This window comes from Falco rusticolus, chromosome 4 (assembly GCF_015220075.1).
Source record: "Falco rusticolus isolate bFalRus1 chromosome 4, bFalRus1.pri, whole genome shotgun sequence".
Lineage (NCBI taxonomy): Eukaryota > Metazoa > Chordata > Aves > Falconiformes > Falconidae > Falco > Falco rusticolus.
In genome coordinates this window covers 21,639,361-21,656,062 of record NC_051190.1, presented here as the reverse complement: position 1 = coordinate 21,656,062, position 16,702 = coordinate 21,639,361, and the positions used below count along the sequence as shown (strand labels likewise).

The window sequence follows — 16,702 nt, the reverse complement described above, 5'->3', positions numbered from 1 at the left end:
GTAAAAGAACCACAACATCTTAATGTATGTCTTATTCCCCCTCTTGGGAAAAGTTAACACCCCCACCCCAAGCAACAGATATCCCAGTTAGTCAGAAGTAGTGATGACATAGTTGAGAACTGCTGGAAAAATTCATGGCACTAGCGTTATTTGTATTCCTCAATTACAAAAAAAAAAAAAAGGGGGGGGGGGGGTAAAACCATTACACAGTTCCTCTGCAGCCGGACCCACTCAGCGTGTGCACTGACAAGTAGAGACGCTCAGACGCTTGTTAATGCACCTAACGCCTCTGCAGAGGTCAGTAGATGTATTTCAAGAAAGCTATATATATTTTTGACTACGGGAGAAATTAGGTTTATTAAACAGCACTTTTTTTTTTTACTGATGGAGCCAGTAGCGGCACTATTTGAGAACTCGCTCAGCTGTAGGCAAGTCCAGTATTTGCTGATCTCAGGGGTGCAAATGGCCATAGTGTTAGATTTAAGGCTGGCACTGAAGTCAGAGCAGATGCTAAAGAACAGAGTCAGCAATACCAGCTCTGGTATGCAGAATCAGTGTCTGTGATAACAGAAATAAATTGTCTTTAACTATAACCCAAGATATAAACAGACACATACACCATCCTAAGGATGGAAATAATTTCATAAGGAATACAAAAATGTGATCTAAAATTCATACACCACCACTGTGGATTGAGTTTATGAATACCCAACAACAACAAAAATCAGAATCATGGTAACATGTAAACATTTCCAAAAGAATAAAATAATTCTCTGAAAACCTATGAGGGATATCATTCAGACTGCATAATTCTCTATCTGACTTTGATCTATTTTCTGAGTTTTATTCTTTAGACTACTATAACATAAACATGGGATTAATTTAAATGTCTGTCAAGACCCTTGAATTTCTAAACAGAGAATACATTAAAAAAATATCCAATTCAAGGCTTTATACTAAGTTGTCTTTAACACAATTATGGGGGGGTTATAATGACATCTTCAAAGGTAGAAAGAGCTACAAATGACTGAAACTGCTCCTGTGAAGTTCAATAGCCAGCGTTCCGCGATGAGCGCGGCTGGTGCACACACACCTGTGACCAGCCCCTGCGCCGTTCAGCTTCAGAAGGCTGATGGGCACCAAGGTATCAAAGTCACCTCAGCCCAACCAAAGAACATTATGCACAAATAGAAAAGGAGGCATAAGCAATTCTGTTTGATTGCATGAGTGCTCGTTAGCACACACCAGCTTACTGTATTATGTGGAAATTAAGCCACAAATGACTTAAGAAACCCTGCACCATGCATTGTCATCCACGTTCAAAACAAAACTTCTGAAACACGCAATAGCAGACAGATGGTCAGTCATTAGAGAGCAGTGGCTCTCCACTGGTGCATACCTGTGGAGCTGGAAAACAAAACTCTTTTCAGTTCTTTAGAGGCAGTAGAACAGTCATAATCTCTGAAGATGGAAAAAATGTTATTCCTTATCTACTGAAACAATCCACAGCAGTATAAATCTACTCCAGCCCCATGGATACCAGGCAAGCGCAACACATTTTCTGAGGAACATCATTCCATAGCGATCAAGTGATGTCAAAATGGAGACAAGCACAGACTGCAAGATGGGCCGGGAAGACCATCCCATCCCACCGACACTATTCTCACAGTGTGTGAACACGGTGTCCACGCTGATCAGCACAGCACTGCCCGCGAACTATGAGCCCAGCTGTTTTTAAAGGACTTGAATAACACAGTAAGAATTGCAGGTTTAAAGGTAGTAACATTTGAGGACTCTGAAAAGTTACCTGATAATAGGCCAAAATTTACAGCATTTAATTAAGTGTTTCAAGTTTAAGTCCAATACACCAATTCAACGTTCACACAAAGGAATAGGCTTGGAATGGAAAATACGTAGTTTTGTAGAAAATAATTTGGATCACTGTGCTGGACAAAATCAAGACTATCAGTCTATTCAAGCATGAGGGAAAACTAACCTACCAACATCATCTTTGTATCCTTTTCCTGCTAAAGTAATGTGTATACCAACTAACAAACATTCTCTGGCTTTTATTGCCTTGAGCCCTCCCATGACAATCCAAAGGAGACAAGCTAATAGCAGTAGGAAAATGTTAAAGGCACCTCATAATTAAACAGGCAAATAAAGTCATCGGAACTTCCCTTGTCAGAGACGCAACGATGTGACCAGAATTGCTGTACTTCCCAACCAAACCAGAAACATACGGCCTTGTCCAGGCACTCACATACAGCTTCTGTCCATTAAACCGCCGTGGTGAGGGTTGGAAAGGACAGATCATCCTGGTCTGCAGTCAAAGGCAACCGGATAATAAATTGTATGAAAAGTCATCTCTAGCAGGCTGGAGTGCTTTCAAACCTGAAAGCATCCCTGTTGTAGGACAACCGCTGCCACTGCTCCTGTGTGGCCAGTTCCACACCACACAGCTCCAGGTCTACAAGCAGCAGCAGCTCCGCTTACCTCTGCGACTGCTCGCCCGCCGGAGCACGCCACATTGCTACTGCCTGCCTGGAAAGTACCAAGGACCACACCACAGAGATATAGGCTGCTGAGTCAAGATGATTGATCAGATTTATAGATAAATTTATATTAAAAATAATATAAATACATCCATTAAGGTAGATAGATGGATTTATAGCCCAGAACACAGCCAAAGGGAAACAGATGTTTGAGAAGCAGCCACACACGTTCACAGCGGGTGCCATGATCCATTCACCTCCAGAATCACCAAAGCAAAGCTGGCCACAGGCTCATCAATATATTTAGTGTGTCTGCTGGGAAACAAGCTATACAACAAGGATTTTCCCGTCCTCTGAAAGAAGCGGTGATGATACGCTATTATTATCTGCATTCCTGTTGTTTGCTCGTTTCCACTGCTTCTTCTATACCTAACGCTGCCAGAGAAAACTTCATTGGGGTCTTAGTAATTGCACAAGCTGGGATGCCAGCATCAGGAGCCTCTCCTCAAACTTCCTATATTCAGAGCTTTTATTGCAATGTCTTGCAATTAGTTTCCTATTTCAGAGCTGCTACTATATAGCCAATTTATATCACTGCATTAAATAGAAATAAACTCATACTGTACGGTCCATGCCTGTTTACAGTATTTGTCATTTAATCCCCTGGTACAGAGAAAGCCTACAGTCTTTCTGTGTGTTGGAAGAATTGAACATTTATCCTCAAGGACAGGAAAAACTGGGAAAAGATGAAAAATTAATATTTATATACTACATGTAAACACATGCCATGTTTTACATAGCTCTGAACACTGTCTGTGGGATTCTTCTCTATCCTTACAAAGTCAGCCCTGCTTTTTAATTTAAAGGTAAAACCATACATGCAAGTTTGCAAGATTTTGGGTCTTGGAGACCAGAGCAGTTCTCATTTAGCACCAACCAACAGAACAAACCCAACCACAATCTCACCGGTTCAGAAAACCACCGAGGTTCACCAGTTCTGGCAACAGCATGTTAATACACAGCCCTATGGGCACCTGTCAGAATTTTGTATTTTTAAGCTGTCTACTCATGCATAATATGAATATTTATTGACTCCTCTCTGGTTGTTTGCCAGAGATTTATTTTAAGCTCCTTGGTTCCGGTGTAACAGATATTCTCCTCCTCCTCCTCCTCCTCCCATCCTTGCCTACACTGTTTTTGACACTGTCGGCATCTCTCCCTGGGAGAGAAAGAAGGGGGTGGGTGGGGGGGAAGAGAGAGAGAACCTGCAATATTTATGGAAGAACACAGGAAGGTTAGAAAAAAATGTCTTCTGACCTTCACAGTTTTTTACTCAATGACATAAGATGAGGTAGAAAAGAATATAAGCACATCTTAGGTCTAAAAATTCATCAGCTGATAAATTAGTCTTTTTGTACACCACAAAACTGAGTTAAAAGAAAGTATTCGTCACATTTCTGTCAAAACTTGCTGGTGTTTTACTTAGGGCAGAGAAACTCAAGCATTTCAGTATAAAATACAGTATTTTACACAGTTCATTTGGAGTTCAGAATAGTTTCTGCTCTTTTATACTTTTTATGGGATAGACTTTGAAATTGCATTTCTCAGTTTGCTGTTAATATCCACATCTCGGGCTTAAGAGTTTATTCTCTGCTTCATGCACATGTGTCGCTCCCATTAATGCTAATGGAATCGAGTTAAAACGGAGCACTGAGGGAGAAAAAAGTACTTGCTAATCCTTTATAACCTTACCGCAAAGAAAAGTGATTTGTAAACCACGTGAACCCAAAGATCAGGTACAATAGCTGCTGACTATTGTGCTCGGAGTTACGGGCTATTCCTTGGGTACTGCGAGGAAGAAAGGATAAGCCATGAACTACAGAAGCATGACTCTTCCGTAACAGAAACGAAACACAGTGCTATTTTCAATGATTGGCTTTTTCACAGTGGAACAAGCGGTCCCTGAAGCGCAGACCCCCAGTCAAGCCCTTGGTGCCTTGCAGCACTCGGAAAACCAGGACGACCTGAGCCGTGCCCAGCCCGGGGGTGCGAAGCCAGTGCCCCTGCCCTGGGCACGCACCACCCTCCTGCTGTCCCCACGGTGCCCAGGCAAGAACGTTTGGGCTGGGTTTACCATTTTGCTCTCCAGTTTTGCTCTGGGGCAGACAGCAGCTGATCGACACTTTTAATAATAGACAGGGTCTTTGAGATGTTCGTTTTTCCTCAGCGCTGCTTTCTTAGTTATTTGCTGTGGGTGCATCCTTAGGACAACACAGATTAAGAAAAGGCAGAGTCAGCTCACATAAAGATCTAATGCTGATCTTCACTTGACTGTTTTTATTTGCAGGAATCAACAAGGGCATGGACAAGTGCCATACAAGGTATCTGAAACAACCCCAGCCCCAAAGAACTCTTGGTGTCCATATGCTACAGCAGAAGACATGAAGGGATAACACAGTCCCCCACCCTGGGGCTGCACCGCCGGCCCCTTTGCGTAAGGGAAGCAGAAGGGCCAAGAGCCATGAAGCGCAAGCCCAGAAACATCCCATCTAACTATAAATACCTGACTGGCTAGCTAAGGCAGAGACAAACATCTTGCTCCGAGAAAAACCTGCTGCTGTATCACTGTCACCGGCAGTTTACAGCTGCAACAGGGGCTCACCAGCTTTATCAGCACTTGTTTGATCTTGGTATTACTTGCTGAAATGTGCTCCGACTATAAAACCCACAGATTAAAACCTTTGAAACATTGAAAACATTGAAACATTTTAAAATATTCCCTATATACCATATAAATAATTGATGGGGAGAGTCTCCAACCATATACTATCCATCAATGCCAATATATGGGAGAATTAAAACTGACAGCATTAGAGCTCTGTGATTGATTTATTGCTTTGTAATCAATCTTTCCTGATTTGTTATCCAATATAGGTTTTTCCCCAAATAAGGAGGAGATAGAAAATGATTATAGGTGTAATCATCTATATGTTCATTGCCTGTAATAATTCATCAGACATTGGACTACTCATAAGCAGGTTAAAAATTAATTTAAACAATGAGAGAGACCGGCAAATGTATCATCAAATGGTTACTTTAAATGTCTTTGTCATGCATTACAGCTTTTACTTTTGAAAAAAACTCAACATTTGACAGATAAATTCTGAATACACATGAATAAACCCTCAGAATTCCTGAAATGCAGAAATTCAGCCCTGGATAAGAAATAATGACAATAAATCAGAGTTTGTGTGCCTTTTAGAAAACTATGACATTGTATTGCAAGGGTGAAATTCCTGCATCATTCTGCAACAAGACAAGATGTATTAAGAGTTCAAAAGGCTTTTTAAAAGATGATTGAAGTTTAGGAATAATAAGAATAAATGAAGTTCAATTAGATAAGACATGTTTCTAATGGACACTACCCAATCTCAGCATGCCGAGGGCAATGTTTCTCCACAGGAGTGCTATAGCTTTATACAAGTCCTTTGCAAAACTGAATCTTTGGATGCAGCTGGCTGCAGCAACACCGAGTATTTCTCAAGCATGACTAGCGGCCATTGCTAAAAACAAGTCATATAATGGCAGGGTCCAGGGACCTGGCTTTGTGTCACAGTTCCCGATTCGTCTGCAGTATAATTTTAAACCATGTGTGAAAACAAATGCATTAACTTGCTGTAAGCACCATCAGTCAGCGCAACCACAGACACCTCCTTGCTGTTAACGTTGTCTCCCACCCACAAGGCTCAGCAGGTTTCTGAGATGCAAAAGACACTTTAATCTCCCCAGGCTCCACTTGCATCAGCATCAAAGGGGAAAGGTGCAGCATGCTAGGGCTGCTCGGGATGCTCTTAAACACTAGAGATGGAGTATCAGTCATAGGCAACAAAAATGACAATTACCTTTCACAACCAAGCTGCCTGTGCTGCTTGCTGTCCCAAAGTGGTTTGTGGCCACGCAGGTGTAACTTCCCGCATCAGATTTGGTGACGTTGACAATCCGGAGGCTCCCATCATCCAAAACAGTGATTCTGGAAAGACAACAGACACAAGTTGTCGTGTTTTGTTTTGTTTTTTTCTTTTTTTTTTTTTTTTTAAGTCAACATAAAACTCCTTCAAGTCTGCGTGAATTATTGATGGTTTGAACAACAGACAGTCCATTGCACGTTACAGACAGAGTTTAGCTGACAGAAATCTCCCAGGACGCAGTTCATAAATACTGAATGCATCATTTACATGAGTTTTCTGTGTCTTTACTTGAGGGCAACTTTAATTTACACACCAGCAGCTTGTGTAGGTTTTACACGTGTCTATAATTTGATATTCAGCACTCACCATGACAACCCTTGCAACATGTGATACACAGGCTACATCTAAAAATCTCCACGCTCGCCGCTTAACAATGTAAAAGCTTCTGCCGAACAGATGCAATGAAGCAGGTGTTTCACTGCTGCTTTTTTTCAAGACGGCTGATGGCTTTCCAGCAAGGGTACCACGCTGCCAAGCTTCCCCTCCATGCTTTCCACCTCTCTGCCTGCAGCAGAGCTCAGCCTGCGGGGCTTATCTGCAGCTGCACTGGCAGGTTAAAAAACATATAATAAAATCCTATTTCATTCCCACCCCCTCCTCACATATGCACTCCCCACCAAAATGGTGGTGTTATCTGCAGTGGCACATGGCTCCAAGGCTCACAAGGCAGGTGAGGATGACGGGTTAATCCCCAGGGTGACCCCCGGCCCCTCTTGCACAAGCGCTGCACGTCGGGCTTTCCCTGGGCTCACAGTCAGCTTTGTCTCCTCTGCCACTTCCTTCTGCTCCAAGTCAGTGAAAACAGAAAACCTGATTCTGCCCAGTAAATCCCATAGAAACATTAATGCCTTGTGCCCTGTGGAGGCATAATCTAAGGACACATCAGGAAAGCCTTTCCACCAGCCAAATACCACCGCTTTTAGCAAAATACCTGGTTGTCTGCTCAGAATCATGCCTCGCAGCACAATCTGCTTTCTCCCCTCCAGCCACTTTCAGACCTGTGCTGAAAATCTTGTGTTAATCCTGCCTTTTTTTGCTCAATTATTTCCCAATTTAACTAATTTGAGAGTAAGGAAAGCAGCCTTCCTGCATCTCTAATGCCAATCAAACTCTGCACAACTGGGCTGAGAAATCAGGAGGAAAGAAACTTCGCCAACAATACCTGCACCGCTGCAGAGATGCTAAGATGGCTCTTCCCACCCAAGAGCGCATGAATCGGCCTGAGGCTTTTCTGGCAGCCATGAGACAGCGCTGAGGCAGCTGAAGAAGTACCAGCGTGACACGAGGCACGACCACAAGCGCAAGGGACATCTGCCCACATCAGCCGTGGGGCTCCCCAGGCTCCAGCCAGCTGCAGCCTCCGAGCTGGACATGGTCTCCAGTGAGACTCGGGAGATGTCACCTCGCCTAAGGGCGCCGGCCGCGGGTGCCCTTTGTCATGCCGTGTCTTGATGGGCACACACGGGCTGCTCGGCCCACATGTACAGACCTGCTTCGAAAAATGGGACAGTCTGAGCGTCTTTACAACAACGGTACTGAGCGAGGAGGAGGAAGAGGGTGCGAGATGCTCTGACAGCAGCCACTGGATCGCTGTCCTGGAAGCCCTCCCTGACCTGCTCTTGCAGCAGCACGACAACATGCAGGCCAGCTGGCAGAGGCCAGGGACAGAGGTTGTATTTCACACATCGGTAGCAGTGATATTAATAGAAGTTTCTCACCTAGCTTATAGGTCTCCAAATTGTTGCAGTCAGTAACATTCACTACTGTAATTTATTTTTGCAGGAGTCCAGTGCCATATATTTGCTTCTGTAGCAGTTGCTCCAGCTCAATAATTGGAAGAGAGCAGCATACAGCTACTTGTCTCTTATCTTCACTATTATGTTGGCACAAATCAATGCACGTATTACATTAAACGTCTGCTGGAGCACAGGACTTGCCACACTGGCCTCCAGTGCAGAAGCGTGGGCAGCAGCAGCACCAGGAGATCCCAAGGAATTATTTACTGCTGTTATCAATTTCAGGTCTTCGGAAACAATAGTGCCTTTCAGAAAGCTGAAGGTGCCCTTGGCATGCATTAAAATTCAAATCAATATAAACGATAGAACAAGCTCAGCAATATGCTTCAGCCCAAGAAGGACCACCCTGCTCCAGCACTGCCCCTGCCAGGCTCTGCACTGCCTCCTTTGGCATTTTTGCCATCCTTAGAAATCCAGAAAAAAGTGATGTTTTAGACTATTTCTGTACAGTTGAGTTTTTATTTTTATTTATTTATGTTTTACTTTTATCCATATGGTTGAAATCTATTTATGGGGTAATCTCTTCCATAGATCATTTTAATTGTATCTGTTGATGAAGCCAGCTCTAATATCAAATCGTAATGCCTTTTCTGTCTTTGTCTTTCTCATGCTATTGGTTTCCTTCTAACTCATCTTTATTCCCACTGTAAAATTACTTGGCAGTTAATTTGGACTGGATTGCTGCAGAGACCACCTTTGGATGAGGAGATGAGGACAGTCAATCCCCCATCAGCTCTGGTGCGTCTCAGGGAGCCAGTCCTGTCGTTACTGCCTTCCCTTTCTAAGCGGAAAGCCGTGGCCCCGCTGGCTTCACAATTTTAACACACACACATCCTTCAACCCTGGCAACATGCTGCAAAGAGTTCAGGTGACACTTGCACCGAGTCCTCCAAAGTCCCAAACCCTTTCCCCAGAGAGCCTCCAGGCACATTTAATTCTCATCAGGTAACTAAGTAATTCCCTGCACACCCCTGTAAACGACCAGCATTAAACCTGACAAATAATTGTGCAAGTTAACTAAATTTCTTTTAAATAAATCAGCCCATTAAAACCTTACTGTGTCTCATTGATTAGGAGGCCTTATGGTTATGTGGCTCTTTTTGCTGAAGATGCTTTTCTACACTGAATGTTTTGTCCTCTAATTTGAATCCAATGTGTTAGAAGTTAACAAGTAATTATTTTAACACTTTGAAATTTGTTACAGTTAGTTGAGGAAGTAGGAGGGACTTTCACTGATTTTGCTAATTCACAAATTTTCTTTGCAGACATATCTGCATTAAACGAGAGAAGACGCTCATTTTAGGCCACTGAGGATTCTCAAACTGCTAATTGGCTTGAAAGCAAACATCTCTTCATCAACCACTTTTAGCAGTTCGGCTCAGAAAGTTCTTTCAAGACATAAAGTTCAAATTAAATTAAGTACTCTTTGGTATGCTTTCTTCCTTCTCTGAAATACACCCCCAAATGTTTTCTAATAAGATGCCTAGGAAGACATAAAAATAAATGACATTTCCGATAAACACACATTACTTCAGAATAAAGTTTTGGTTGCTGAGTATGCACCTCTCTTCAAACCACTACAAACTTATAAAATGAGCTACTGACTTGCTATTGAATGCTCTGGGTTCCCTGACACTTCTAACCACCACAGTGGTAACAATAACTAAAAAATGTAAACCTCTTCTCATACAGGCTAATGCAATTGCTCTACCAATAACCTGGCTCGTGGTCATTGCTAGTATCAGAGAAAAATCAAAGAAGATAAAAATACCCGTTTGAAAAAACAGACGACATAAGATAGTTAGGCACCCTTATATAAAGAAAGGTCATCTATTTTAAACATAGCATTCGTAAGAGACAATCTATTGGTCTGTGTTGTCAGCTGGAGATTTCAGGTCCACAGAGAGCAGAGACACATCTGAAATTAGGAGATAAAAGGATTGTTTGTTTCCTAAACCAAAGCTTTGGGTTCTACCCCAGGAAGAGCTGACTTTGTCAGTGTTTTGATCAAAACTCTTCTGGGGACAAAGGACCTTTAAAAATGCTGAAAAACATCCCTCCCTAGCCTTCCTTGCCCCCCCCCCCCCCCTTTTTTTTTTTTGGCACTGCTGTAGCAATCATAAAAAATTACAAGCTGAACACTTTGCATTACCCTAAAGAAGCCTGTCTCAAAACCGATGGGCACACACTTTCCACAGCAGCTTCTTGTTGATGCTGTATGATGTTGATGTTGACGACTGCGTGTGCCCTCTGCCAGCTCAGCAGCAATGGAGGCATCTAAAAGCATTTGTCTGGTTGGTGTGAACCTTGAAAAGTACACGAAGGACAAAGATGCATCTTTATGGATGGCAATTATTTAGGCGTGTGCTACAACTGCACAGAGCTCTGCTACGCAAAGACACCCAAGCTACCTAGAAAGGACCACCTTGGCATCATGGCTGCATCAGCACAGCCCTCCGCCTGGATCAGGACAGCAATACGAACCTGCTCAGTGTCTCCAGCAGCAGCTGGAGATGAATGGCAGAGGTCAGGCAGAGCTGGAGCAGCATGAGAAAAACCAGCAGCGTATAATGATTTTGGTCTGATCTATTAGCACTTAGTTTTCAGCTCATGATCCATCTGCCATACCTGATGTGTTACCCACCAGCAGGCTGTGTTACCTCCAACCCCAAATCAAGCACAAATGGTCTGATTCATGTAGCTCACCACAGCATCCCCCACTGCTGGGCAGGATTCCCAGGAGCAGATAAATATTTTGCAGTCAGTAACATATGCATTTAGAGATAGAATATGTCCTGTTGAGATCAGTAAGAGTTTTATCACTGACTTTGTGAAAACGAGATCAAGCCCTTATTTGGAATATAAATGACTGAAAACTGCAAACTCCCAGAGCACATCATAAAACTGAGTATCAGTAATTACCTCCAGCCCAGCTCCAAGGAAATCTGACCTTTGGGCATCCGGATGCATCACTTGCATCTACCAAAACATGCCTACGACCTGCTGCTCAGGCTTGACCTCATGCTTTGACACAGCGTTTGCTTAAAAATCCCAGGCTAATAGTATCTACTGTAACATCTTGCTCTGTTGTTTAATAAAAGAAAAATCTATGCGGGTCCAAGAAGCAAATACCTCAGCAGTGCACGGCCGGGGGTTGTTCGACCTCTCCTGCACCTTGCAGCCACCCGGTGAAAGCCTTCGCAGGGATGAGCAGCAGGTCCATGCACTAACCTTTTCATTGCGAATTATTTTCTAACTCACAACGTACACACATCACTGACAGAAGACCTGCACCAGACAGATGATAGTGCGGGTATCCCTCAATATATTCTTCTCAGCTTGCCCTCTATTTTTCTGTTCAGCAGATGGAAACATGTGGAATATGAATGGGCTACAAACGCAGTACATATGGCAGGTTGTGTGTGCGACAGCAACAGTTGCATTCCCGAGGGATGCAGCACGCAGGCGAGCAGCGCAACTATGGGACTGCAGATTAGAGCTCCAGTGTTTCTGAAGCAAAGTGCTTGTAATTATAAAATGACTTTTTTTTTTTCCCTCTCAAATGGTTTTATTAGCACTGCTGCAATGAAATAACCTATGTTGCTTCTTATCTGATAATTTTAGCATTTTAATTTATGAAAGACAAGCATAACTACACTTGCTTTCACTGTTGATTAAACACATGCATCTGAAATATTTCATGCTTAGCCAAGTAAATATTCCACCCCCCCACCCCCCCAGGAAACAATGCTTAGGATGTCCGATCCTTTTTCTATTACAGGGAGAAAAGATGTCTTAGAGTAAGCATTTAAATGAATGTCAGCTGGAAGAAACACACACTGAGTGCAATTTGAGATAAAACTACCATTGATCCCTTCATGTACAGTCTTTGTGGCAGTGGTTGACATGGCTATTGAAAAGAGACTGTGGTGCCAGAGTTCTTCTAAGAGATAATCCGTCTTCTGAGAGAGGATTTAGGTTAAATGTACCTGTGAAAAACAGTGTATTTCAGGCGACATGATGAATGGCCTATTGTCCATCCTCAGCGCCTTGCTTGGGCTGGGCGGGTTGGAAGCAGCCGAAGAAAGCAAAAGCACCAGGCATACCCGACTGCAGTCTCAGCGGAGTATTTGCTCAGCCTCATATGCACAGCTCATAGACAGGAATATCTAGAGCAATTTTTAGCCTAACAGCAACTTTGCTTCACAGCACAACTCTACTGCAAATGTAAATGATTCCAGGCAATTGCATTATTTATCAAATTATTTCTGTTTCTATCACATGCCTTTGTAGCAGTTTATTACCTTTTTAATAACGCTTCCCATGCAATGAGGCAGAGACTGGGATTATTAAAATGATGTCATAAATGCGGTATTGGCCATTAGGCTATTTCAGGAAAACACAGTAAAATTTACAAGTACTCACAGGTTTGGCTGCGATAGAGAACTCACTGCTCAGAGCATAGCCCTTCCTGAAATCAGGGACACTGCTCACGAGTACCTGCTTGTCACTTGAAGAACGGGCTGGTTCAGAGTATGGTCCACAGCTAAGAATTTCTGTGGCCCTGGGACGCTGTCTTCCTGTGTGACTACAACCTTTATGGTGCATAAATAAATAACAGTAAGGTCAGAGCTTTCTGCTTCATGACATTAATCTTCATTAAAGTATATGCTGAGGTCAAAGCCAACTTCTTGGGGCTCTGCTCGACACCCTTGATGGTCCCTGATGTGCAGGGAAGACAGGGCGCGGGCAGAGCCCTGACCCTAACCCCCACGCAGTGCCTTGCTGCATCATCTGAGACTTCCCACCCTGCATCAATACCGGCCAATAATGCTCAGCATTCCCTGTCAAGCTTTCCAGGCTGGGACTTTGCGCAAGTCCTGAAACTTCACACATTTCTGAAAATAGGTGTGGAAGGGATGGTGTCCACACTGCCACCAAGGTGGGACATCTTGAGGGCTGTGTTCAGGCAACATGAGCAGATGGGACAAGCCTGGTTCACGTCTAAGAGCCGTTAGGATAAGTCCATCAGCATTACAATCATTTCCATTTGGTCATCCACCTAAACTCACAACTGATGTGCACAGTTATACCACGCAGTCTTCTACGCACCTGCAACTCCTTGTCCAGCACCTGCTAGTTTTGATTTAGATAACCACCTACAGCTGCTTCAGTACTTATTTGTCTATAACTACTTGTCTTTTCATGGTTCACAGAAAAGCCTGAGCTAATTTACAGCCTCAGTCAAAGCCCATTTAATTTAGTGCATGTCTTGGTGAAAGCAAGCATTAGATAAGGCCTTTCTTTTCCATGACAACTGGCAGGTCTCTTAACAGCAAACTCACTATAATTAATTTTCAGGTAAGAACTATATTTGCTCAAAATAAACTGAGGTAAAATCCTGTTGCATTGAGTTCAGCAGAAAATTTCCCACAAGCTTTGCTGGAGTCACATTTTAAATGGAGCTAAAGAGCCTGAGGTTGCAGTGTTTGAATTCCTGAGGTTGTGTGTGGCATAACTACACGGGGGTGCTGGGGTCTCTGTCGTGGGAGTGCTTCTCAGTCTAAAACCTAGATCTATTTTGTCCAAGGGAAAGCACTGGCTGGAGAAGGCACTGAGGGATGCCACGTTTGCACCATTTTTACTGGTACATTGGAGTCATGAAGGACACCAGGAGGTTTACTGCTAAATTACAGCAGTTGTGAATTGGCTAGACATCATGGTGCACAGAACTGGGGTTGACTTGGCATTGTCTGTGCTCTGGGACTACCAGAGGAAAGCACAAAGAATTAAAATTAATCTTTTGGAAGATCCTCTACGTAATAGCTGCTCTTGCCTTGCTGCATTGAAAAATACAGAGGACTACACTTCTTTTCTTACTTAATTCTCAGTATTGATCTCTGAGAAAATACTAAGAACACTTCTTCCAGGAGTGTGAACCGTTGTCTGTAAATGTGGTTTCATTTCAGGCTTTTCATTTACAGGCTTGTTAAGTATGAAGAATTAAAGGTGAGGAGAATATAAACTGTGATTCTTTCAGATTATCATAAAAACATGTAAATATTATCCCAGAGAGAGAAAAGAACATATTTTGCTCAGATAAATATTTTTGAGAATATACTAGGGGCCCCTTTGGCAACATCAAACAACATAACTCCACTGAATTCAGTATCAGCTTAAAGCAGTCACGGATCTGGCATCCTAAGTTCTCCCACAATTCTCTTTTTCAAGAAATTGTTTATCTGCAGTAATGAAGCAGTCCAAATAAATAATACTGCACCAGGCCTATATTAATATCTATAAACACAAAAGCTGTGTTTTGTCATCATCCTCACTTTTGTCCGTAAATTTTAAGACAAGTCTGGAAGTGACAAAACCTCACCCCAAAGGAGCGGTGCATCAGGAGGGAAAGAAGGGAGCACTTACAGATATTAGAGATTTCATGTAAATTGTTTGAAGATGCCTAGAGTCATAATTCAAATATAAAAATATCCCTAGGTTATTCAAGAAGAACAGTTCTCTACAAAATGTCTTTCTTAAGGGATGCTGATAACAGGAAGAAACAAATGAAAACCAAACACCAGCACTGCTAGGGACCCTGAAGGAAAGGAGGCGGCTGTGGTGAATTTCAAATAATAGAAACCTTTTGCCTTCTCTCCCTTACTGCTCTTTTTTCACTACGCAGAAAAATAAAACAAATACAGTAAGAAAGACCATGTCATGAAAATAAATATTTGAGGAAGCAGATCTGAGTAAAGCAAAGGAGAGCTTGTTTTTACAGCTTTCATTCCTGAGACATGAGGCAATGATATTTGAGCTATATGGGAAGATTTTGCAAGTCTAGAAGCGTCCAATGTACAAAGATCCAATTTTCCACCGATTTTGGTGGGAAATAAAGACCACCCCCCATGGGAAACTGCCCTTTGACATGACTCTTCAGCTTCGCAGTTTATTTTTACAGACTTATTTGGCCATTTGCTGTGAACTGTGAACACCGCAACAGCACCATGAAGGATGGGGGTGCTCTGCACCGGCAGCCCCAGGACTCCCCTTGGAGCAGCTCTTGCTGGTGGCAGTGGAGGGGCAAAGCAAAGCACACTTGCAAACCGGCCCGTGAAAGGCTAAAACGTCCCTTCATGCACAATTACCCACCCAGAGACAGGCTGCTCGCCGCAAAGCAGGCTCCTGAGGATGCAATGGGAACCTCACGCAGAAAGCAGCAGGTGCTGCGAAGCCACTACTGCATTCAGTCTACCTAATGTTCGGTGAAGTATTTGCTGTGCTCATTCTTCCAGTGCCTACAGCCAGAGGCACCGAGATTAAGTGACTTCTCCTACTCTATGAAGAGGGACAGTGGAAACCTGAGGAATCAAATTTGGAAGCACAGCCTCCAGCCACCCTCAGTGACAACTCCTTCCCCGGCAAGGACAAGCCATCCCCCTCTACCTACAGCAAACGCTTCAGAGGTTTGGAGAACAGAAGCATTAAAGAGAACTCCATGGAAGCTCATAAAAATTATTCTCTTATGAGAAAAAAAAAAATCCGTGCAAAATTTTCTGTGCATCAGCTGCTGACACAAACCATTTCTGGAAGCATTCGTGAGATTAGAGCAGAAGCAGTAAAAGCATTCTCAGCTTATTTGTTCCAGCTGATACCACCCGAATAGAAGCCCAAAGGCATAGTCTTTCAAAGATAACACATCTTTCCCTCTAGTTTCAATGCCCACAGTACAAAGATAAATTACCCACTCCACTTGTAATTGACATTAACATAATTTGCAAGATCCAAAGACACATTTACATCACTTAAAAATGATGTTTAAATAATCATCAAAAATATTACCAAGTCTGGTAGGTTGTCTAAAAAGTTCATTAGGACTCCTTTTCCCGCTGTAGACATATAATTATTGCCTTGGAATTAAAACATGCGTTTTAAAGTGTGGCCCTAACTGCAAAATCATTACCTTCTTGCTCTTAGTCATGAGAATATCCAGGAGAAGATATATTTGTTAATAATTTTTTCCTTCAAAATGCTACAGACTTACTGAAATCACTGTTAGTATTTTCTTCAACTGGCGGACAAGCGTGAACCACACATCAATTTCAAATTGCATTTAGGAGACTAATTACAGACATTTATTTTTGAAAGTGTTGGCTGCAGCGTGTGCTCATAACAGAGAGAAACCTGCCTTGCCACCGGGAGCCAGGTCCTGCCGCCTCCGGCACAACAGTGCCGCGGGGAGGAACTCACTCCATCCTGGAGCACCTTTACAGACAGGGAGAAATAATTTGTAGCTGTACGCACAGTACCTCGAGATGAATTTAATATAATGATAAAGATGAGACACCTCAAGCAGGAAAAGCAGCAGCTATTTAACAGCATG

General features: G+C 42.9%; 1 protein-coding gene across 6 annotated transcripts in view; it reads right to left on the bottom strand.

Moving 5' to 3' along the window:
- CNTN4 (contactin 4) overlaps positions 1 to 16,702 on the bottom strand; it is a 339,145-nt gene that overhangs the window by 35,420 nt on the left and 287,023 nt on the right. For all 6 annotated transcript variants that reach the window (XM_037386326.1, XM_037386331.1, XM_037386328.1 and 3 more), the window contains one exon: positions 6,398 to 6,525. In XM_037386326.1, coding sequence (XP_037242223.1) covers positions 6,398 to 6,525 — 128 coding nt within the window. The remainder of the gene's footprint in view (positions 1 to 6,397; positions 6,526 to 16,702) is intronic.